Source organism: Acipenser ruthenus, chromosome 45, assembly GCF_902713425.1.
Source record: "Acipenser ruthenus chromosome 45, fAciRut3.2 maternal haplotype, whole genome shotgun sequence".
NCBI classification, from domain to species: Eukaryota; Metazoa; Chordata; class Actinopteri; order Acipenseriformes; family Acipenseridae; genus Acipenser; species Acipenser ruthenus.
Genome location: NC_081233.1, coordinates 9790734 through 9811260, shown reverse-complemented (window position 1 = coordinate 9811260; position 20527 = coordinate 9790734). Strand labels below are relative to the sequence as shown.

Genomic DNA, 20527 nt, shown 5'->3' with positions numbered 1-20527 from the left:
TTCCTTTCCTGTTTATTTATTGATTGGTTGATTTATTTAACCACCCATATAGTCCTTTTGGAAATAATTTAAGGATACCGGTTATTCGCAGTCATTTAGAGTCCAATACAGCTTTAACAGAAGGCTGAATTAAACACGTATTTGCAAGACTTTTTAAACTAGTGTTTATGTGTTAAACATTACATTAAAATTGTTCCACGTGTAAAAATCTGTTTTAAAAGTACAGCATAGGGTGGACTTTTATAACAACAGATATTATTATTATTTATTTATTTAGTAGACCCCCTTATTCAGGGCGACTTACAATTGTTACAAGATATCACATTATTTTTTACATACAATTACCCATTTATACAGGGGTTTTTACTGGAGCAATCTAGGTAAAGTACGATCCTCCGGTGAAGAGTCCAGATCCCTAACCACTACTCCACACTGCTGCCCGGACATGTTTAGATGTTCAATATTGGAAAATTATTAGAAAACTTCCAGTTTTTTTTTTTTTTTTTTTTTTATCACAGTGTATAAATATACAAAAATACACATTTTATAACAGGTAGTGTGCTTTATCCACAACTTTCAAAGCGTACCATAAAACTCACGAGTCGTCTATCTGTACCCTGTAGAACCGAATTTGTGTTAAAAAGTAACAATCGCAAATTCGACTCTAGGGGAATACATCGTCGATTCCTAAACAACACCGCTGTGAAAGTTGTCTACAAAAAAAACTCAACTCTTCCAATGGTTTGGACGCATTGCCAAGTGCGTTAAAAGTAGCATTAATAAGTCTATTTTCACACACAATAACAAAACCAGAACGTATTAATATTGCCGATTCAAACAGTGATCTGCAATAAAGCGAGTCGCATTTAGGTTAAGGGTTATGTTTGTGTGGAGCAAAGAAAACATACGAGGCACATGGACCCGTGAAGCATTGTAAAGAGAAAGGGAACGTCCCGGGGAAGTGATTTACTGCCTTTTTACAGCCCAATAAAACGCTGCCATTGAGCCAAAAGTGCTCGACATTGCTGGCCCGCTCGCTCTCTGCAATAAATAAAACACCAACAGCTAACTTCATGTGTCGCTTTTATTATTATCCAATAAAATATGACAAAGCAATGCTGGACGTGATTTCAGAATAAGACTGTGTATGTTGCAGCCTCCACCCGCGCCTCTCTAAGTAGCTCTTTCCCCCACACTCTCATAATATAGCTATTTCAATGCGTTTATTAATCGTGTTTATTTTTTCAAGATGCGGATGATTAAAAGCGATTCCATTATTCTTACAGGGGACCGACTCGTGTATTTCCAGCATGCATGTATATGTTTTTAATATTCATTTTGCATTATTATAATTCATATATATATATATATATATAAGGACAATGATGCCAAACACCAAAGGGATAAGAACGTCTAACCTAATTTAAACTCCCCGTGGTTACGTCTTAATTTAGAATCCTTTTGTTGTTCTAAATTGGGAGAGAATGAAAGATGCGCAGCTACGTGCTTTTTAGAGCAGCTGTATCTAATGCAAATAAGCGAGACATCTCTCAATTAAAACCGAATGCCAACGTTTCAGCAATATGGCTGCAGATTTATTGGGTGAATGACATTCCTGTTACAATACTGTTCCAAGCCACTTCTGAATAGCGCGACTGTGTCGAACCCAAACACAGAAGTGAGGAATGCAAGTAGTCCTCAGTGACACACCACTCTGTACCACAAACGTGAAGACATTCAATATTATATGTATGTCGCCTTTATGTCATTGTTATTGGGGTTTAAGGATATAAACTGATTGTCTAATTATTTCCACTGATTTTTTTCTTCTTTTTGTTTAGGATGCAAGCGTGTATTACCAGGATTCAGTCTCCAAAAAGATGCCGGATGATGCTTTTGTTTCGGAGCGCAAGTCTTTCGATCAAGAGCATCCTATTTCTGGACGGGAGCTGAACAAGTTTTTTATTTTTCCACCTCTACCTGAGTAAGACTCAAGACAGCAACGACTGGCAGCCCCGTGAGATACAGTAAGGTTACTATCGTGCTTCTTTATTAATGGAGTTTTTATATCATTATCCTAACCCAATTATGTTGTCCCAGTTTCATAGAACACACACACACACAACATCACACACACACACAAACAAGGAGGGGGGGGGGGTCGGGGGGGGGCACATTTTGAATAAACCTTTTGGTTCCTTATCCGGGGACTAGCTCACTCGTCGCCATTGGCCAGTGGAATCACGTGGTAAAACTAACTTTACAGGGTCGCTAGCTAGTAGGAGGGATTTATGGAGCAGAAAAACGACAAAGCGAGAAAAATTATTTTCCACTCCAGAAATTAATGATCATGAGTTCGTATTTGATGGACTCTAACTACATCGATCCGAAATTTCCTCCGTGTGAGGAATATTCGCAAAACAGCTACATCCCCGACCACAGCCCCGAGTATTACAGCCGGACAAGAGGGGACCCGGGCTATCAACATCATCACCAGGAGCTGTTCCCTCCACGGCCAAGCTATCAGGATCGTCAGTACAGCTGTGGGAGCATCCCCGATCCGGAGAATCCAACCGCGCACCAGCGGGGGCATGGACACCCCCCAGCCGGGCACCTCCTCGCTGCAAAGCCGCAGGCAGCCCCTTGCGAGTCAGCAGCTCCCTTGCCCAATACCCCTGCCACCCCATCGCCCGCACCACCACCTCCCTCCTGCAGCCAGGCAAACCCGGATCATCCGAGCACCACCGCTTCCACCAAGCAGCCTGTAGTTTACCCTTGGATGAAGAAAATCCACGTCAGTACCGGTAGGCAACTTGTGTGTGTTTCCTTATCCCTGCTCCCTCTCTCTCTCTCTCTGTCTCTCTCTCCCTCCCTCTTTTTTTTATTTGGTCGCTGTCTTCTAGGCAGCCCCTGTTAGATACGAGAGGAGCTCTTTTGAAATAGCACAATTGAGCTGGATTTACGACTCCGAAGTGGTAATTACACCCACCATAAATTTTATGTCTGAGAGTATTCTGGGCAGCCCTAGCCATGTGGCTGATTTTGTTTTGTATGAGAGAGAGAGGGAGAGAGAGAGAGAGGGAGAGAGAGTGAGAGTGAGAGAGAGAGAAGATATTTTAAAAAAAAAATCCCAACTCAAGCTTTGTAATGCTACATCAATAATTCAGATTTTCAAGTAGGGAAAACCTCCCCAAAAATATAGGCGTGCCACAGCTCCATTATAAAGCATTTCGTTTTGTTTTCTGTGTATTATTTCCCCACTTTTCCTTAATCTCAACTCACGCCAGTCTTTTGCTTTTTTCCCTTCTTCTATTTCTCCTTCCTCCTCTTCCTCTTCCTCCTTCTTCTTCCCCTCCTCCCTCGATCCTATCCAGTGTCTCCCAGTTTCAATGGAGCGGAACCAAAGCGGTCTCGGACTGCTTACACCCGACAGCAAGTCTTAGAATTGGAAAAAGAATTTCACTATAACAGGTACCTAACGCGGCGGAGACGCATCGAGATCGCCCATTCCTTGGTGCTTTCCGAAAGGCAGATCAAAATCTGGTTTCAGAACAGGAGGATGAAGTGGAAAAAAGATCACAGGCTACCCAATACCAAAGTCAGATCCTCGGCTTCTTCGGGTTCAACTACCGCCACGACCGCCGGGTCGTCTGTCACAGCTGCTGCCGCTCCCAGTGTCTCTGCCACGGAAGAACTCTCACGGCTCACCGCTCAGGAGCCAGCGGAAGATATTACAAGGCTATAAAAAAAAAAAAAAAAAACACACACACACACACACACAGGCAAAAATAACTATACTCAGAAAAACAAACAAAGGACTCTGGTTATTTATAGAATATAATATATATTTTGGTTCTTAGTTTTCTCGTGCGTAAAAAAAAAAAAAAAAGATATCTTCCTGAGATCAATTATGTATATAAGAGAATGCATGTGTGATACTTGCATGGGTGGAGGCGAATACTTGTAGTTTATTATTATTATTATTATTATTATTATTATTATTATTATTATTATTATTATTATTATTATTAAGCCGTTTCAGAGGTTTTAATTTATTTTTTGAGAAGTCCGTGTTGTGAAGAATACGATGAATGGACATATAATAATTATGGAGGGTTTTTGCAGGATTCTATATATGAAAACAAAATGCACAATGTAGTTTTTATGTCAGAAACCAACAACAAAAAAGATAGGATAGCGATGAAGCGTGTTTTTTTATTTTTAATGTGAAAGGAAATGATAAAAAAAAAGCTCTTAAACGTATTTGTTTTTATTTGAAAAAAAAAATACTGTGACTATTTGGCGTCCACGAAAAAAAAAGTGAAGTAGCTCGTTCTGTGGTGATGCAATTGTGTTTTAGACGGATTCTACCCAATCATTGTAAAATGCAATAAACCAAGTTTAGTGTATCTGTGATAGTGCTCAATAAAACAGTGAGTGTCTAGTTTTACACAAGCTTGGTTGCTTATTTCCTTGTGCAAGGACCCTAACACGGTGCTTGTATTGTTGTTTTATTTTTATTTGTATTACTATTAGGGGCTATCAATACACTCGCTTGTTAACTGAATCAATTTACTGCAAGGTTAACGTGCGATGGCAGGGTGTAAATGGCCGGCTGCAATAACATTAAAAATCATGTCGCAATTAGCAGCATAAGGTTGGTTTTACAAGCTGCTATGATTTAAGCGTGGTGGCAAATGTAAGGTCGAGCGACTGCCAAGTGTCTAGAGAAATAGAGGCGACCAAAACACAACAAGGTCTCGCTTAAATTAACAGCAACGCTAGCTGTTAAAAATGTCACTTATGTAAAGCTATTGCACAATGTTATATATATATACAGAGATAGATAGATAGATAGATAGATAGATAGATAGATAGATAGATAGATAGATAGATAGATAGATAGATAGATAGATAGATAGATAGATAGATAGGACTGCGTTTTCCATTCAACTGAAGAAGGATTTGTAGTCTGAAACGTCCTGATATAATTGATATATATATATATATATATATATATATATATATATATATATATATATATATATATATATATATATATATATATATATATATAATTTGTTTTTATCAATTATTCACATTCTTGTACCTAATGACCTTTTCTTTTTGGTTTTGGTCCTTGTGGTACACAGCGTTTTCCTTTTTCATTTTTTTTTACTTGTATATACATATATTTTTATTATTGTCTTACAAGAAACAGTACTAATGATGTGATATTAACCTGTGTGACATTTATCTTGGGTGTTGGGGGGGGGGGGGGGGGCTTATATTGAAAACATTTAAAATGAACAGCAATTCACCTCGACTGTGTAACCCTGTATGCGAGACGAGAGCGTGTATCTGCAACTGCAGTTCAGTGATTTTTTCAAAGGGGGCACTTCTAGACAATGTCTTCTCCTTCTGTCTCTCTTTAGGCATGGAGGAGCGTTTCGTTACGATACTGCTGTCTGTTGTTATGTTTTTTTAAATATACTAATAATACTATCATTATTAGTAGTAGTAGTATTAGTAGAATTAGTATTAGTATAGTTTCGCCCCACACACGTAACAATGCAATGTGAAAATTGCAGGTAGTATGGATGCAAGATGTTTAATAGACCGAGTCCTGCTCCCATCAGTAATAAAGCGCGATGGAAATTCATGTAAATCTGTTGTTAATGAAATAACTCCCCTTACAAGTTTGTTTATCTGAACATTGAAACTTCCGTAAAGAAAGAAAGCTGGTCGCAATTGCTTGCTTGATTCTAATGAGCATTTGGTCTAGGACCATTATTAGGGCTGTAGGCAATTCATCACAATCCTTTTTTCCCCTGTCTTTAATAACACCCAGGTCGTCCAATTTCAAGTCGATTGGGGTTACATAAAAAGAGATCGCTAATCCCTATGCATGCTAACACACGTGTGTTAGAATGTTTTACTGTTTCCTCCTCCATAAGAAAACATGCGATTATCAAAGCAGCCCAATAACACCAGTGACTAGGAAAGGTTATTCAGATTTCCCAGGGCAAAACCATATGGATTTATTGAAACACATTCTGTGCCAAAATAAGTGTGTGGTGTAAACTTAAAACGAAAGATATTTTAAAACGATTGCCAATACTATTATTATTATTATTATTATTATTATTATTATTATTATTATTATTATTATTATTATTATTATTATTGATAGTTGTTTTTTGTTATAAAATATATAAATATATGCATACTGTCTGTCTCTCTCTCTCTCGTCAAAATCTTTTTTTTTAAAGCGTGCAAAGCATCAACTAATTCTCCCTTTTCATCTTAAAGTACTATACAGTAAACAAATGCATTCCTAGCAGCAGTTTTAGAAAAGCGTCAATATTTTATTAAGGGCATCGTTTAAACTCCAGACGGGGGATCCGAGTTTGAGCAGAGAAACGTCAAGAATACTTTTCAATACAAAAGTGCGATCGAGATCCTTGCTGAATATAAACCAGTGTCTGAGGGTCTGGTTTGAATGCGATAAAGACTTTGGATTCCTAGGTAGAAGAGCACAAAAGAAACAAGTATTTGAGACCATTAATCACGTTGGTCAAGTGTATAGGCCTGCGTTTTTATTAAATTAATTTGCGCGCTATATATAGGCCCTCGTAAATTAAAATCCAGCTTGTGCAAATGGAAAAGCAAGTACCATTAAGAGAAAGTTATTTAAAAAAAAAAACTTCTATATTGATTTTGCATTGAGTGCAAGAATTCAGCAGCAGTAGTTTATAATTCTGTATACCCCCTTCCCTCCCTCCCCGCGTTTCTGTCTCTTGCTCGGACGTGACATTCAGAGTAATGAATTCATTACAGCAGGACAGGGTAGAAAAATGAATGCGCCCCCGCCAGGAGCGGGCATCTCTGCGTTCCCATCTATACCTCCTGTCGCCCGCATGGAGAGACGCTGAAAGGCCGCTTCTCATGGAAGTTCGGGAAAGCGGCGAGAAAGACGGGTTCAGGGAAAGGACACATTTTCTGTCCCATTAACTTGATTTCAAACGGGATGGCCGACCTTTAAACCCTGGTGACCCGCCTGCGTTCTCTCAACGTGTACCTTCTGTGTGTGTGTGTGTGTGTGTGTGTGCGCGCCGCAATACATTTCAGGGGTCCGCGGCAGTCCTGTGCCTTTTGTAGATTTTGCCATAGCAATGGGGATGGGGTGACGAGGTGGGGGGGGGGGGTGGGGGGGGGGGTAAGGGAGCTTAATGCGTGTTATGGCATTGTGTCCAACCAAAATGACCAGATAGCCTATGAAAGCGAGCGTACCGGGGTGAATCAGCGGACCCCCCCCCCCCCCCCCCCCCCCCCCCCACCTCCCTACCTCCCTACCTCCCTACCCCCCCTTGCTATGCGCCCTGTAGTTGTAGTCTGTGAAGCATTTTGTAACGGTTTTTCTTTTTCTATATAGTCTGGAAAAGGCTTTCCTATGTACACACAGCTCGGTTGTAAGTAGACTAGATTCTTGCTGATTGGAAATGACTAAGTGACACTTCTAATTCGTTAGTTACGCAGACCTCGTTTAGGAAATTATGGGGTAGAGGGGTGGAGGGATACATGATAGATTTTTTAGCACGGCTATAAGATTAAAGTGGGCAATGAAAAGACCCGTTGTATAATATTGTGTAGTGGAATCTATTTCTCAAAGCATTGTTCACCTGCCGGGGTCTGATTTATTTCATCAGGAGATAGCGCCCTCGTGTTAACACACAGGTGTCTATGCATGTCAAACGATATTCACATTTCAATAGGAAATAGTTTAGAGATTGTTAGATTTGTAGCATTCGTTCGTTTACACGCGTGTTTACATCACATTCACACTTAATATAGGGTTGATTTGATACAGCACGTACAAGCAATACAAACCAAAATACTGTCATAAAAACTGTCAACTCGGTCGAAGCATATTGTAATGCATTAGATAGCTGAATATGGAGTTATATTATTATTATTATTATTATTATTAGTAATAGTAGTAGTAGTAGTAGTACTTCTAGCTAAACCATTCCAAAAAGCAAGACCACACACACACACACACACACACACACACACACACACACCCGCTAGCTCCAGTTTTCTCGAGTGCTGTGTTTGTTTTACTCTGAAGGAAATTTTAATTTGCCCGGTTTCTTTATGTGAATTACGATTCTAGAACCGTAACTGCCAAACGAACACGGATGTAAGTCATATTTATTGTGACGTCGTATATCACCATCTAGTGATGTGGTTTGCAGCGCGGCCTACTCTGTCGCGTTGATTTATTTTATTAGGCAAGAAACCAAACATGTCGGGAGTTTGTGTGTGAAGCTCGGCGTTTCCTCTAGGCCGCTAAACAGGGTGGTAATAAAGGAGCTCGCTTTGATTCAAGGATGCATTGCCCTGCACTGTGAGGGCGCTCCTTATAAGCCCTCAGTCATCTTTCTGCTCTGTGCTAACTGCATTGATCCCAAAGGTGAAAACACTACGTTAATACTTGTGTCCCCTGCACTTTACAAAATATTACTGAGACAGAGAGAGAGTCTGTAATTCATTTAATTTTCAGTTGAGAATTAAAACTAAAATAAATACTAGTTTAATATTTCAAAACCAAGTAAACTTCATATATATATATATATATATATATATATATATATATATATATATATATATATATATATATATAGTTAGATCGACTTTTATAGTTTTTTCAAAAAGTAATGTATTTAATGAGATCTCTTAATGCTTGCATATAGATAGATAGATAGATAGAATTATTGTTTTACCACCTAAACAATTGTAACCATATATATATATATATATATATATATATATATATATATATATATATATATATATATATATATATATATATATATATATATATATATATACGACTTTTTGTCTATATCCTTTATGATATGACACAGAATTATGTCCTAGGTTTATATGCACTCAGATGCTTGCTGAGAGTGCGTTGCAGGTGTACACAGAGATGTCTGTGCAGAGGTGTCTATAACTAGGGAGGGAGCTGGACTGAGACCCGCTGTTTTGTCTGTTTGAGAGCTTTGCTGTATAGATTTGAAGAGGGGTCGATACAGTGTTTACTTGTAGGTCAGTGGCTGGCATTAGAAGGGTCACGACCCAAGTTTAGACACGAAGGTACTCGAGCGTTTTGTTGAGAAGAGTATAGACTGGCGGTTAAGCCTGGGGTCTGTTGTGTTTAGAGATTCGGGACAAAAGCTGCACACCTCGGCCCATCGACTAGTGCCTTCGTGTACAGGAAGCATCGGGGATGCGTTAGAGGCTGGGGCGTTAAATCTGAAATTGTTTTGACCTTAAACCACAATGGAAACAATAGTAATTTGCATGGTATGCCGCTTTGGTTTCCTCTCTCCCTTTCGTCTTTGAAGTTGTTATCAACGTTTAATCGTGGAAATATCGCTTTGATGAAGAAATTGCCGCTCACGGCCCTGTTTGTTTTAGTGGAATTATTAACTTATAACGATGTGTGGGTCCGATAGGGGCTAAGCAATTTCTACAGCGACGGCTAAATATAGGCCTACTTTTAAACTCCGAGAATTGTTTCCTTTATTTAAAGTACTTTGCAAACTGAAACCCGCCTTGAGCGAAGCGTGGGATCGGTATTCTGACTGCTGGCCTTTTGCCAACTGCTTGTAAATTCTGTACCTGGCAATTCACTCACCCATTATTTACTACCGTTTCCCACAAAATGTAACCCGAGGAATATTATTACACCACAATTGCCGCGCAGGGGCACGGAAACTTGGCATTACATTTATTAATGCCAAGCTTGATAATAGAGAGAACTCTATCGACGCATCGAGATTCTATTTCGAGCGTTGTGTGTTCGCAACATTCTTTCACGTCTGACAAGGTGGACCGTCCATAGTAATTATAATTCTTACTTCGACTACACATGCTTTGCTTCACAATGTTTCTGCCTTTATCAAGGGAAGGCGTGTTTGAAAATAAACCGTGGAGGTACTGCTAGTCCCTGGTAACTACACATACTTCTTTCTATTTAAATCTATTAATGTTCTTGTGATGTAAATTACTACAGAGTTTTATATAATACATAATACTTACCATAGCCAACATTGAAGGTGATGTATGCAGCTAAAAATAGGTTTAAAATCTGAGGCATAATAAACACTTGTTTTGCAGTGTGCACACTGACTACAATACTGGTGTTCTCACAAAGAAAATGTGGCGTCATTGAGGTTCTGTAGGCAGTAATTCAGCTTATAACAATCTTGTCATTTTTATATAGACTGTAATAATTCTCTCTTGTGGTATCAGAACCTTGCGATGCCCTTTAAGAGAATCGTAAAGCGATTGAATCTAATGAACTCTCTTAATGCTTCAATGCCCTTTATATAGATAGCTAGCCAGACAGACAGATAGATAATACACAGTTCTGTATACAAGTACCATTGGGTGCATGCCACAGCCTTGTGGTTCAACGATGCTTTTTTTTCTCTAAATCCTAAGCAAATTCTATCGAATGCATGCATTGCTGATCTCGCAACCTACCTCCCCCCTTTATCTGGGTAAGACGCATGCTTCATTCCCGAACGCTTGGCTGAGCAGTATATATTATACCAATGTGTCTGCAGTGGGATTTTTTTCATGTACAGCATTAGTGAGATCCCATTTGAAAATACCACTTTGAGAAAAGAAAAATAAGACAACGCTCTACTGTTGACAAAACTCAACTGGTTGAAATGAACGGTGATACACAATTCTGATTCGATGGCAAAGTTTTGCTCAACGATGTATCTGAAAGTGGGGTCAGTTTTCAGCTTATGGTTGCATTGAATGTGTCTGAAGAGAACATCTCAAAAGGATGTTGTTTCTCAAAAATGACGCAGAAGGGTCCAGCAGTTTATACCTGATACGTGCACGTGCTTTAAACCAACTTTCTTATGGCAATGCTAGATAATCGTGTGGATAATTGCATGAATACATTAGACACAGGGCCATATTTTCAAAGTGTTTTCTCCATTCTTTAATGGACTCCTTTTTTAAAAAAAAAAAAAGAAAGAGAAATTGAGCAAACAAAAACACACTGAGAGTGCTTGAGAGGGTTTCGAATATATACCATTTGCTTGTTTCTAGTTTTGTAAAAATGCCCATCTGTTTGACCTCTTTGAAAATATGGCCCATCATGTTGGATTGTGGAATTAACAGGATTCTAATTGAGTGTGCTATACAAACAGCAGGTCGGTCATTACGTTCAAAAGAAACCAGAAAATAAATAAATGCATAAATTAATTCCTATCAGATAGGTGTGTATGTCCGAATGGAAACAGTACACGCTGAATAAGATGTCATTGTATCCTGGACAATGTACGTGCTGTGCAGCGGTCTTTGCAATGTGCAGAATTAAGACTGGGCTATAGTCGCGAGTGGTCTGTTTTCATTCAAACCACTTGCTATTGTTTCTGTGTCACGACAGCTTCCGATATCACCTCTTAGTATCTCTTAATTTCTATCTGCATCCCCTGTTTTCTGAAGCCAGGCACGTGCTTTCGGATTTTATAATCCATTAGCCCCTCATTATGATCCATACTGCGCAAGCGCGTCAGTGCAATTCTGGCGCTGTAAAATACTGCGACACGCGCTTTCAAGCTACTCGGAGCGGCGCTGAGGTCTAATTGTCAAAGTCTCACAGTAGCTGGCATATTATTTCCAATAAAAACTGCATCTAATATTCAAAAGAACGTGCACCCCAACACGAATTGTACGCCTTGAGCGGAGGAGAGGCGGGCAGAGTTGAAGTAGAGGTCGGGGCTGCCATTGAAAAACGACTCCTCGGTGTACGGGAGCCTAGCGGGAGCAATGCGGTCTAATCTGTCCTCCCTTCATCGTATCCAACCTGCCAGTACATTTTAACCTCGTGTACCTCACTGCAAAAACAAAAAAGTTAGCATCATTTTTTTTTTAATTTGTGGGACACGTATGTCCCTTGTAACAAACCCCTGGGATCTAGCAGCATTGGATCCTGTTTGCATTTATTTGCCCACCCTCGGCCCCAAACTGCCTCACCACGCCCTGCCATAACACGGCGCCAGAGCCTCATCTTGAAGGGTGAGGACGCAGGGAAAAAGCAACGCCCCTCCGGTCAGTGCTCTGGGGTCACAGTGCACTAGGATTGGAACTCCTCCTCAGAACGCTCGGTGTCGCAGTGTTCTTAGAACATTCAGCTGTGAGTCACCCTGCAGCTTTCAAAAACGTTTTTTTCTACCATGTTATCTGAAGAAAGCGGAAACGTTGTGTAGCTAATTATTAAAACTACAGCAGTTAGTTTTTGGATTAATTACAGTGAAATAGCCACCGCAGAATTAAGGCCGTTTATTGCTCCAGTTTGAGTTTGCTCATATTGACGTCAATGTGAAGTCACACCAACGCAGTATTCCATATTAAGAAGCCAACAGCAATGCCAAACTTGTTAAATCACCCCCTTTGATAATACTAACGTGCTATAATCTACAAGCCCTGTGAAAACTTACATATAAAAGTCTCTTCTGAATTCTAAGATTTATCGCTTAAGGCTATTGGTCAACTTATTTTATATTTGCCCTCAATTAATATCTGTGTGAGAAAAGTGATCGCTGTGTTTTAATTTGTAGTAATACAAAAAATGGTTCCACTAAAGCTATTGGCTAGAGGTCTGTGGTCGTTAGCCGTGGTTTTCTACAAAAAGAACGGTGAGGTGGGCGTGCCCATGTCTGTGACGTAACCAGTGTCCGTGTTCAGACAGGAACAATGCTTAACTAAACTCTGAGTACCTCGGGTGTGCAGTTCATACAGGTGAGTGCTCTTTACCTCAGGTGTGCAGTTCATACAGGTGAGCTCTGAGTACCTCAGGTGTGCAGTTCATACAGGTGAGTGCTCAGTACCTCGGGTGTGCAGTTCATACAGGTGAGTGCTCAGTACCTCGGGTGTGCAGTTCATACAGGTGAGTGCTCAGTACCTCGGGTGTGCAGTTCATACAGGTGAGTGCTCAGTACCTCGGGTGTGCAGTTCATACAGGTGAGTGCTCAGTACCTCGGGTGTGCAGTTCATACAGGTGAGTGCTCAGTACCTCGGGTGTGCAGTTCATACAGGTGAGTGCTCAGTACCTCGGGTGTGCAGTTCATACAGGTGAGTGCTCAGTACCTCGGGTGTGCAGTTCATACAGGTGAGTGCTCAGTACCTCGGGTGTGCAGTTCATACAGGTGAGCTCTGAGTACCTCGGTTTGCAGTTCATACAGGTGAGTGCTCAGTACCTCGGGTGTGCAGTTCATACAGGTGAGCTCTGAGTACCTCAGGTGTGCAGTTCATACAGGTGAGTGCTCAGTACCTCAGGTGTGCAGTTTACAGGTGAGCTCTGAGTACCTCGGGTGTGCAGTTCATACAGGTGAGTGCTCAGTACCTCGGTTGTGCAGTTCATACAGGTGAGCTCTGAGTACCTCAGGTGTGCAGTTTACAGGTGAGCTCTGAGTACCTCGGGTGTGCAGTTCATACAGGTGAGTGCTCAGTACCTCGGTTGTGCAGTTCATACAGGTGAGCTCTGAGTACCTCGGGTGTGCAGTTCATACAAGTGAGCTCTGAGTACCTCAGTGTGCAGTTCATACAGGTGAGCTCCGAGTACCTCGAGTGTGCAGTTCATACAGGTGAGTGCTCAGTACCTCGGGTGTGCAGTTCATACAGGTGAGTGCTCAGTACCTCGGGTGTGCAGTTCATACAGGTGAGCTCGGAGTACCTCGTGTGTGCAGTTCATACAGGTGAGCTCCGAGTGCCTCGGTTTGCAGTTCATACAGGTGAGCTCGGAGTACCTCGTGTGTGCAGTTCATACAGGTGAGCTCCGAGTGCCTCGGTTGTGCAGTTCATACAGGTGAGCGCTCATTTGAATGTCCTAAGTCCACACCATCCATTTTAGCCACAACAGACTAGCAATAATATACAAATTGAAAGCTGTCTGGTCTACTGGCTATACCCACAACTCTAAAACATTTTAATGTGTTTTTTTTTTCATTTTTGTTGGTTTTCAACAAAGTCTTTTATGAATAATAAAAAAAGCCCAAATAAATAAATAAATAAATAAACAAATAACAAAACCATCTCTAATATGTCCAGTCAACGGACCAACAAAACGTGGTCTTAGCAGTGTGGTGGCCTTAATACTGAAGATCTGTTAACAGTGAAGGGAGCTGACCTTTAAGTGAGGCGTCACTGTATACCACGATGGGAACGACACAGGCTCAGTTTAATCAAACTAAAAAATCTGACTGATGGAACAAAGCCATTTAAAACAGAGAGCTCGGAGGGCTGAGATCCCACGTCACTGTTCTTTGCTCATTAGAAATGTCGCGGGTTTGAATTCAGCCTCGCTGCTAAATTGTGCCCTAGCTTCTACCAGAGACTGCCGATTGACCTTCAAGTCTTTTCAAACCCATTACCGGTCTTGAATGGAGTAATTCACCATTAAAAAGAGCCCGTCTGGGGGAGCTCGCTGAGTTCAGCAGCTGGGCAGCCCTGCCCTTGACCGGGTTTAATGAGACTGCTGTAGAATGGGGTCAGGGATATCAAACTATTTTCTATGTATAGATTTGTTTTTCTTGTGCTGTAAAACGGGTTGGTTTTACAATAAAACAGTCCAGTGGACTGGGGAATCGATAAGCTATCAGTTACATAATATTATTATAAATCAATTATTCATTTAGCAGAAGCTTTTATCCTAGGGGGTGAACTATGCATCACAACTGCTGCTGCAGAGTCACTTCCAACAGGACCTCCTTTGTTTTGTGTCTCATCCGAAGGACGGAGCACAAGGAGGTGAAGTGACTTGCTCAGGGTGACACACAGGGAGTCAGTGGCTGAGCTGGGAGGGATTGAACCTGGAACATCCTGGTATCAAGCCCCTTTCTTTAAGCACCAGACCCCCAAGCCTACAAAGAAATTATGCGTTTACATTCATTGTAACTAAATGAAACGCAAAACGTACACAATTGTCTTGTCATTATTATTATGATTATTATAAGGTATTTCATTCCGAGATCATTTAAAGACATTTAATGCCATTGTCTAAAAGAATATCTTAGACTATCCTCTGTTTTTTTTTTTAAACAAAGCTCCCATTATGGTTTAATTAAAAGCTGCAACCGTAATTAAAAACTGTGGCTTAGAGAGATTCACAATCAGAGGCAATAAATGAGCTCATTGAAATCCACCACTTCTGAAACAGCAAATTACACTTTCATTTAATTACAGTTCATTCCAATTCCTCCTTTTTCTGTCTATAAAGAACGACGCTTTCTAACTTGTTTGAGATTTGATGAACAATCCACTCCTAAAACCATTAAAAACAAGTTGGGTGGTTGGTTTGTGTTTTAAAATGATACATTCCTGACTGAGTCCCTGTGTCTAATGTGTTGAACACAGACCCAGGTCATCAAAAGGTCACAGGGATATTAGACTGCGTTTTAACCCCTGAAGGGACAGAAGGAATCGAGCGCTGGCTGTTCAAACGTTTTCTTCTTAAAACACATTCGAGAGCGACTCGAGCATCACGAGGAGGAGACTGACCATTCGGACAACCGGATCCAACCCGTCAGTACGTCAGTTGAAACCCTGTTCCGTGCAAAACCTCATTGCAATAAGAAAGTTAGCATCATGTATATTTAAATATATTTAAAGTATTTGGACAGAGTTCTGGCTTGGCTCCACCACTGCTTTAAGGGAACAATTGTCTAATTCCACAGATCAACCTTGGCCTACCTTATCCTCAAGGTATCATCACCCTTATAAAAAGCCATAGTAAAATGATTATTATTTATTTATTTGGCAGACGCCTTTATTCAAGGCGACTTACAGGTTTTACAGGGCAGTAAAGGGTTACAATGCAAACTTCATATTTAAATACAGTGTAGTTTACAGTGAGTGCAAATCATGATACTACTAAAGTACAGTATGAACTAGGACACAGCAAGTTATGATTACAAGAAGTTATATCTACAATGACATACAACCAACTTCTTCTGGTCCAATAAAGTCCAAAGTTGACCCATGTGGTTCTGCAGGGGTCAGAAACCCTCTTCTATAAGTGTGTAGCTACCCTTTGCTCAACCCTGTCACTTATTGACTCTTGCTGCATAGTAGCGCTAAGGGCAGGTGTGGGTTATCAAGAGATAGGCAAGTACAAAGGAGGATTAGGGGAATGCACACACTGTCAGTTACACACAGTGTGGGATTATCACAATATAATCCAATCAGGGTCGAGGTCAATTCTCGTTTTTCTATCCCAATTTCCACTTTCCTTTTGAAAATCAATTCCAATTCCAATTCCCCTTCCCTTAATCAATTCCAAACACATCATTGATCACAATTGCAATTAGGCAGCATTCTGTTAAAATGAGCTTCTCACAGGCAGTGAATCACTTCAATTGAAGCCGCTGTTTGTCAATTAAATTGTCTTCAAATGAAAGTGGTTAAAGAATCGCAACAATGATTAAGTCTCTAAAATATCAATTCGAACCCCCACCTTAAATCAAACTCTTCTAGACTGAATACTAGCTGAAGGTCCCCTGCAGTCCATTCTACTCACATGCTAATATAAGCACCATCAATGTAATTTTCAACACTATTAGGATTCAATATGAAATGTGGTCTCACTTTCCTGACAGCAGCTTTTCAAAAAGAACCAAAATAACAAAAGCAAACTTCACTGGCAAGCAAGCCAGTTCAGAACAGAGACTCTGGAATTTACCTTGTGATCTCCATGGGCCACATCTGGAGAATACACCAATCTGTTTAATATTTAACCTGTGTTTAAAATATGAGTCACTGCTTGAATCCATCGAGAGCTGGAGAGAAGGCGAAGGGGTAGAGATCAAAGCAAGTAAAAAAAAGGGTTAGAACCCCAGGGGTCCATTCCAATTCCAATTTCCTTTTTAAAATCAACTCCCAATTCCAATTCCAATTCCAAGTGCCCTTTAATCGATTCCAGCACATCACTGTTCCAAATTGCAATCAGCAGCATTCTGTTAAAATGGGCTTCTCGCAATGGCAAGAAATGACTTCAATCGAAGTCTCTGTTTGTGAGTCAATTAAACTGGCTTCAAATGAAAGCGGTCGAAAAATCACAGTTGTTATTATGTCTGAAAAATCCACTCCAATTCCTTTGAAAGGAATTGCAATTGGGAATTGATTTCAAAAGGAATTGGAAACTGAACTGGAACTGAAAAAACAGGAATTGACTCCGATCCTGGTGAAGCACTGCATACTTGAATCTCTCAGGTGACTTGCATACAGGTGGTTAAGAAACATTGCCAGTGCTACAAACAGCTGCTTTGAATTCATAAAGCAAAATGCAGGGTGAATTCTAACTTGACCTTATCATGGGTTTACACACAGACCCCAGGCTTTACGCTTGTTTGTCGAAGGAAGGTCCTGCTAAGACTGTGTGGGGTTTTTATTTTTGGATATTTTGTTTTGTTTTGTTTCCCGCAAACACCCGCATGTCACCCCACACACCTTCTTTTGTCCCTGCAGGAATCATTCATGCAAGATGACAATAACTCGTTTCAGGTTCCTGCCTGAGAAGACAGGAGCTTTTGTTGCTTGTAAAATGTAGATGCACTGGCATGAAAATGTGTGTGTCGGGGGGGGGGGGGGGGGGGGGGAAGACACGAATGAACAAACTCAAACCATCATGAAGCAAGAACAGAAAGGTTGGTCGCCTGTCGTCACCTCTCTGGGATGAAAGCTTTGAGTTTACTTGAACCGAGGGAGGGAGAGAGGCAGGGCTTTAATCCAGTTCAAAGCACATTAATCAAATTAGACGTGTCTACTGTAGATCTACACAGTACACTGTGAGCACAAAAGCAAATGGGGCGTGGAAGTCAAGTGTGTGTACAAGGAGAAAGGAGGGAGGGGGCATTCGACATTGTAGCAAATACAGGGGAACCTCAGTGTTACGAACACATTGGGAATGCAGGCTGCTCATAGGTCTGAAATGTCCGTAATGACAAAAAAATGCGTAATTGGGCTGTAATCGATCAGTTATATGGGATAATCACAACTGTGATTGCACGGGTGTGCCACAGTTTAACTAGAGCTACAATTGCCTTGCAACTGCAATTCATTATGAGCTGCACAGCCCCAGCTGGCATTGATCCCAGTTGGCATTGATCCCAGCTCTGGTCCCCACCTTTCAGTCCTTAACCAACCTGCTGCTTCCCACAGACGGCTCACACGCTTTGCATCCCAAAGACAGTGCTGAGCTGGAAGGGCAGGTGTAACAGACTTCATCCAAGCAAGACACCCGAGAGCCGTTCTTGAAGCAGGAGCTGCTCTTCAGTTCCAGTCTGTAACATCAACCAGATCGTCTTTACTGAAGGAAGCGCAGCAGCATTGAGTGACCTGCCCCTGTGGGAGGGGAGGCGATCACTAAGTGGGACTTGTGCAAAAATAAATACTTGCATATAAGAACATAAGAAGAACATAAGAACGTTTACAAACGAGAGGAGGCCGTTCGGCCCATCTTGCTCGTTTGGTTGTTAGTAGCTTATTGATCTCAGAATCTCATCAAGCAGCTTCTTGAAGAATCCCAGGGTGTCAGCTTCAACAACATTACTGGGGAGTTGCTTCCAGACCCTCACAATTCTCTGTGTAAAAAAGTGCCTCCTATTTTCTGTTCTGAATGCCCCTTTATCTAATCTCCATTTGTGACCCCTGGTCCTTGTTTCTTTTTTCAGGTCAAAAAAACAATGACTCGCTGAAAGCTGTTTGTACTACATTCTCCAGTCTTAAACACGTTTTTAGTTTTGCTTTTGGAGAAGCAGGTGGCTAATTGAAACTAAACGCAAAGCTGAGCTCAAACGTGTATTACCTCATTCAACACATGCGCTCTCTCTCTCTCTCTCTCTCTCTCACACACACACACACACACACACACTGCACGCATCATGGGAATTGAATGTGTGTTAGTAAAGTAAACTTTTTTTTTTTCTCGTTTGTTTGTGTTTTGCTATATATTGTCACCCATCATACCCATTCCAAACTATTTATTAAATCAGGCTCACCTCTTTCTTCTTGTGTCTTCTGATCAATATTAAATGAGTAAAATGCTGAGGACTGCACTTCACATTACAATAATAATAATAATGCAATCCAGGGGAGACTCAGCGTTCATACACGTGTGCTTGGGTGTGTCCGGGGCGCTTTGCATTGTGGGGGCTATAAGGGAGACGTTTGTTTCAAAGTATGCAAAGAAAACTACAACTACAGAGAGCCCTTGAGGCCAAACATAAAATGGACAAAGTATGGACTGAGAATGTATGCTGAAAGAACCAGAACGTTTTCAGGGTTTTTTTTTTGTTTGTTTTTTTTACAGTGTACTTTATTGGCATGGATGGGCGTTCCAAAGGCTGCTGGGAGATTGAGTTCTTGATCCGCATTGCTGCTGGGAGATGGAGTCTTCTTTAAACAGCTAGCAATCCGCAGCGTTTTCACTGCTGGTTACTGGAGCTTGGTAAAACTGCATTTATTCTGTCAAGATTAATTCATACATAAATACATCGCTGCCAGTATATTTATAAGGTGTTTTATTTTCCCATATTTAAATAAAGTTTTTAAATATCGCTTATGAAGAAAACGTTTACACTATAGAATAGATAGATAGTTTAACAGTGACCGTGTTGAGCTAGAAAGGAAAAAAGAAATAAAGAAAGAATGAAAGAAAAATGCAGTATTTATTTTTAAAAAGTAGCCTATACTACACGAAAGTTGTTCCATTTTGAATGCAAACGCGTTGAGCTAGGAAGTAAGAAAGAAAGAGAGAGAGAAAGCGGGTTATAGCAGGTTAACCAACACATGAATCAATTATCATCAATTTGAAAAACTGTAATAGAAAAAAAGAGATAAATACACATGTCCCGAACTACAGCTGTCATGTCACAAAGTCGACGTGCTCACCACGTGATCGGACAATTAGCTTCAGGCCATTTTGCTGAGTTGTTATTTTCCTGAAAGAGCGGCTCACGTCACAATGGCTCACTTTTTGTCAGGACATTTTCAGCACCCCGCGCCCTCGACCCTTCAACATTCTGCGCGCAGCAACATCTCAAAACACACACACACACACACACAGAGCGCCCCTTCTCTGGACTATCGGCTATACCTGCAACCCCGCATTGCCAGACACGACTGAGGTAAGACCGTAAACCAAGAGGAATTCATTCGCACACATCTGACAACCCGCTAAACCCGCCGTGAAATATTACCCATCCGAGCCAAAGGTCACTAAAGATGATGAGGCTGTCGTTAAAAAAACCGGTTCGAGTTCTCTGATCCTCGAGTCGAGGTAATCACCGCTGCCATTTTAATACATTGCAATAAACTTTATAGACAAACAAATAAAAACGGGCATGCCTGGCCTTCGCGGAGTTATTGCGTGTATGCAAAGGCCCGCACAGTCTGTGTGTGAGTGTGTCAGGCAACGCACTTCAGATAGCAACTT

The 20527-nt window shown here is 40.9% G+C and overlaps 2 protein-coding genes across 4 annotated transcripts in view; both read left to right on the top strand.

The window, feature by feature from the left end:
- Positions 1–1701: 1701 nt before the first annotated feature.
- The window catches only part of LOC131696559 (homeobox protein Hox-D3-like), a 32363-nt gene continuing 13537 nt past the window's right edge, over positions 1702–20527 (top strand). Inside the window, exons 1-2 of one of the 3 annotated variants that reach the window (XM_059013121.1) lie at positions 1702–2027; positions 19403–19540. The gene's annotated coding sequence lies outside the window, so the exon portion shown is untranslated. Of the gene's footprint in view, positions 2033–19402; positions 19541–19958; positions 20220–20527 lie in introns of those variants that run through there. The other 2 variants (XM_059013122.1, XM_059013120.1) reach the window with 2 other exon arrangements.
- On the top strand, positions 2185–3925 carry LOC117400966 (homeobox protein Hox-C4a). Its single transcript, XM_034001333.3, has 2 exons — positions 2185–2804; positions 3375–3925. The coding sequence occupies exons 1-2, from the start codon at positions 2345–2347 to the stop codon at positions 3743–3745; spliced, it is 831 nt and encodes a 276-aa protein (XP_033857224.2). The 5' UTR covers positions 2185–2344; the 3' UTR covers positions 3746–3925.

Excerpts from the sequence above, each read along its gene's own strand:
- LOC117400966 (XM_034001333.3), top strand. The coding sequence starts at position 2,345 with ATGATCATGAGTTCGTATTTGATGGACTCTAACTACATCGATCCGAAA. Across the intron at positions 2,805-3,374 it reads GAAAATCCACGTCAGTACCG|TGTCTCCCAGTTTCAATGGA; the intron begins GTAGGCAACTTG and ends GATCCTATCCAG.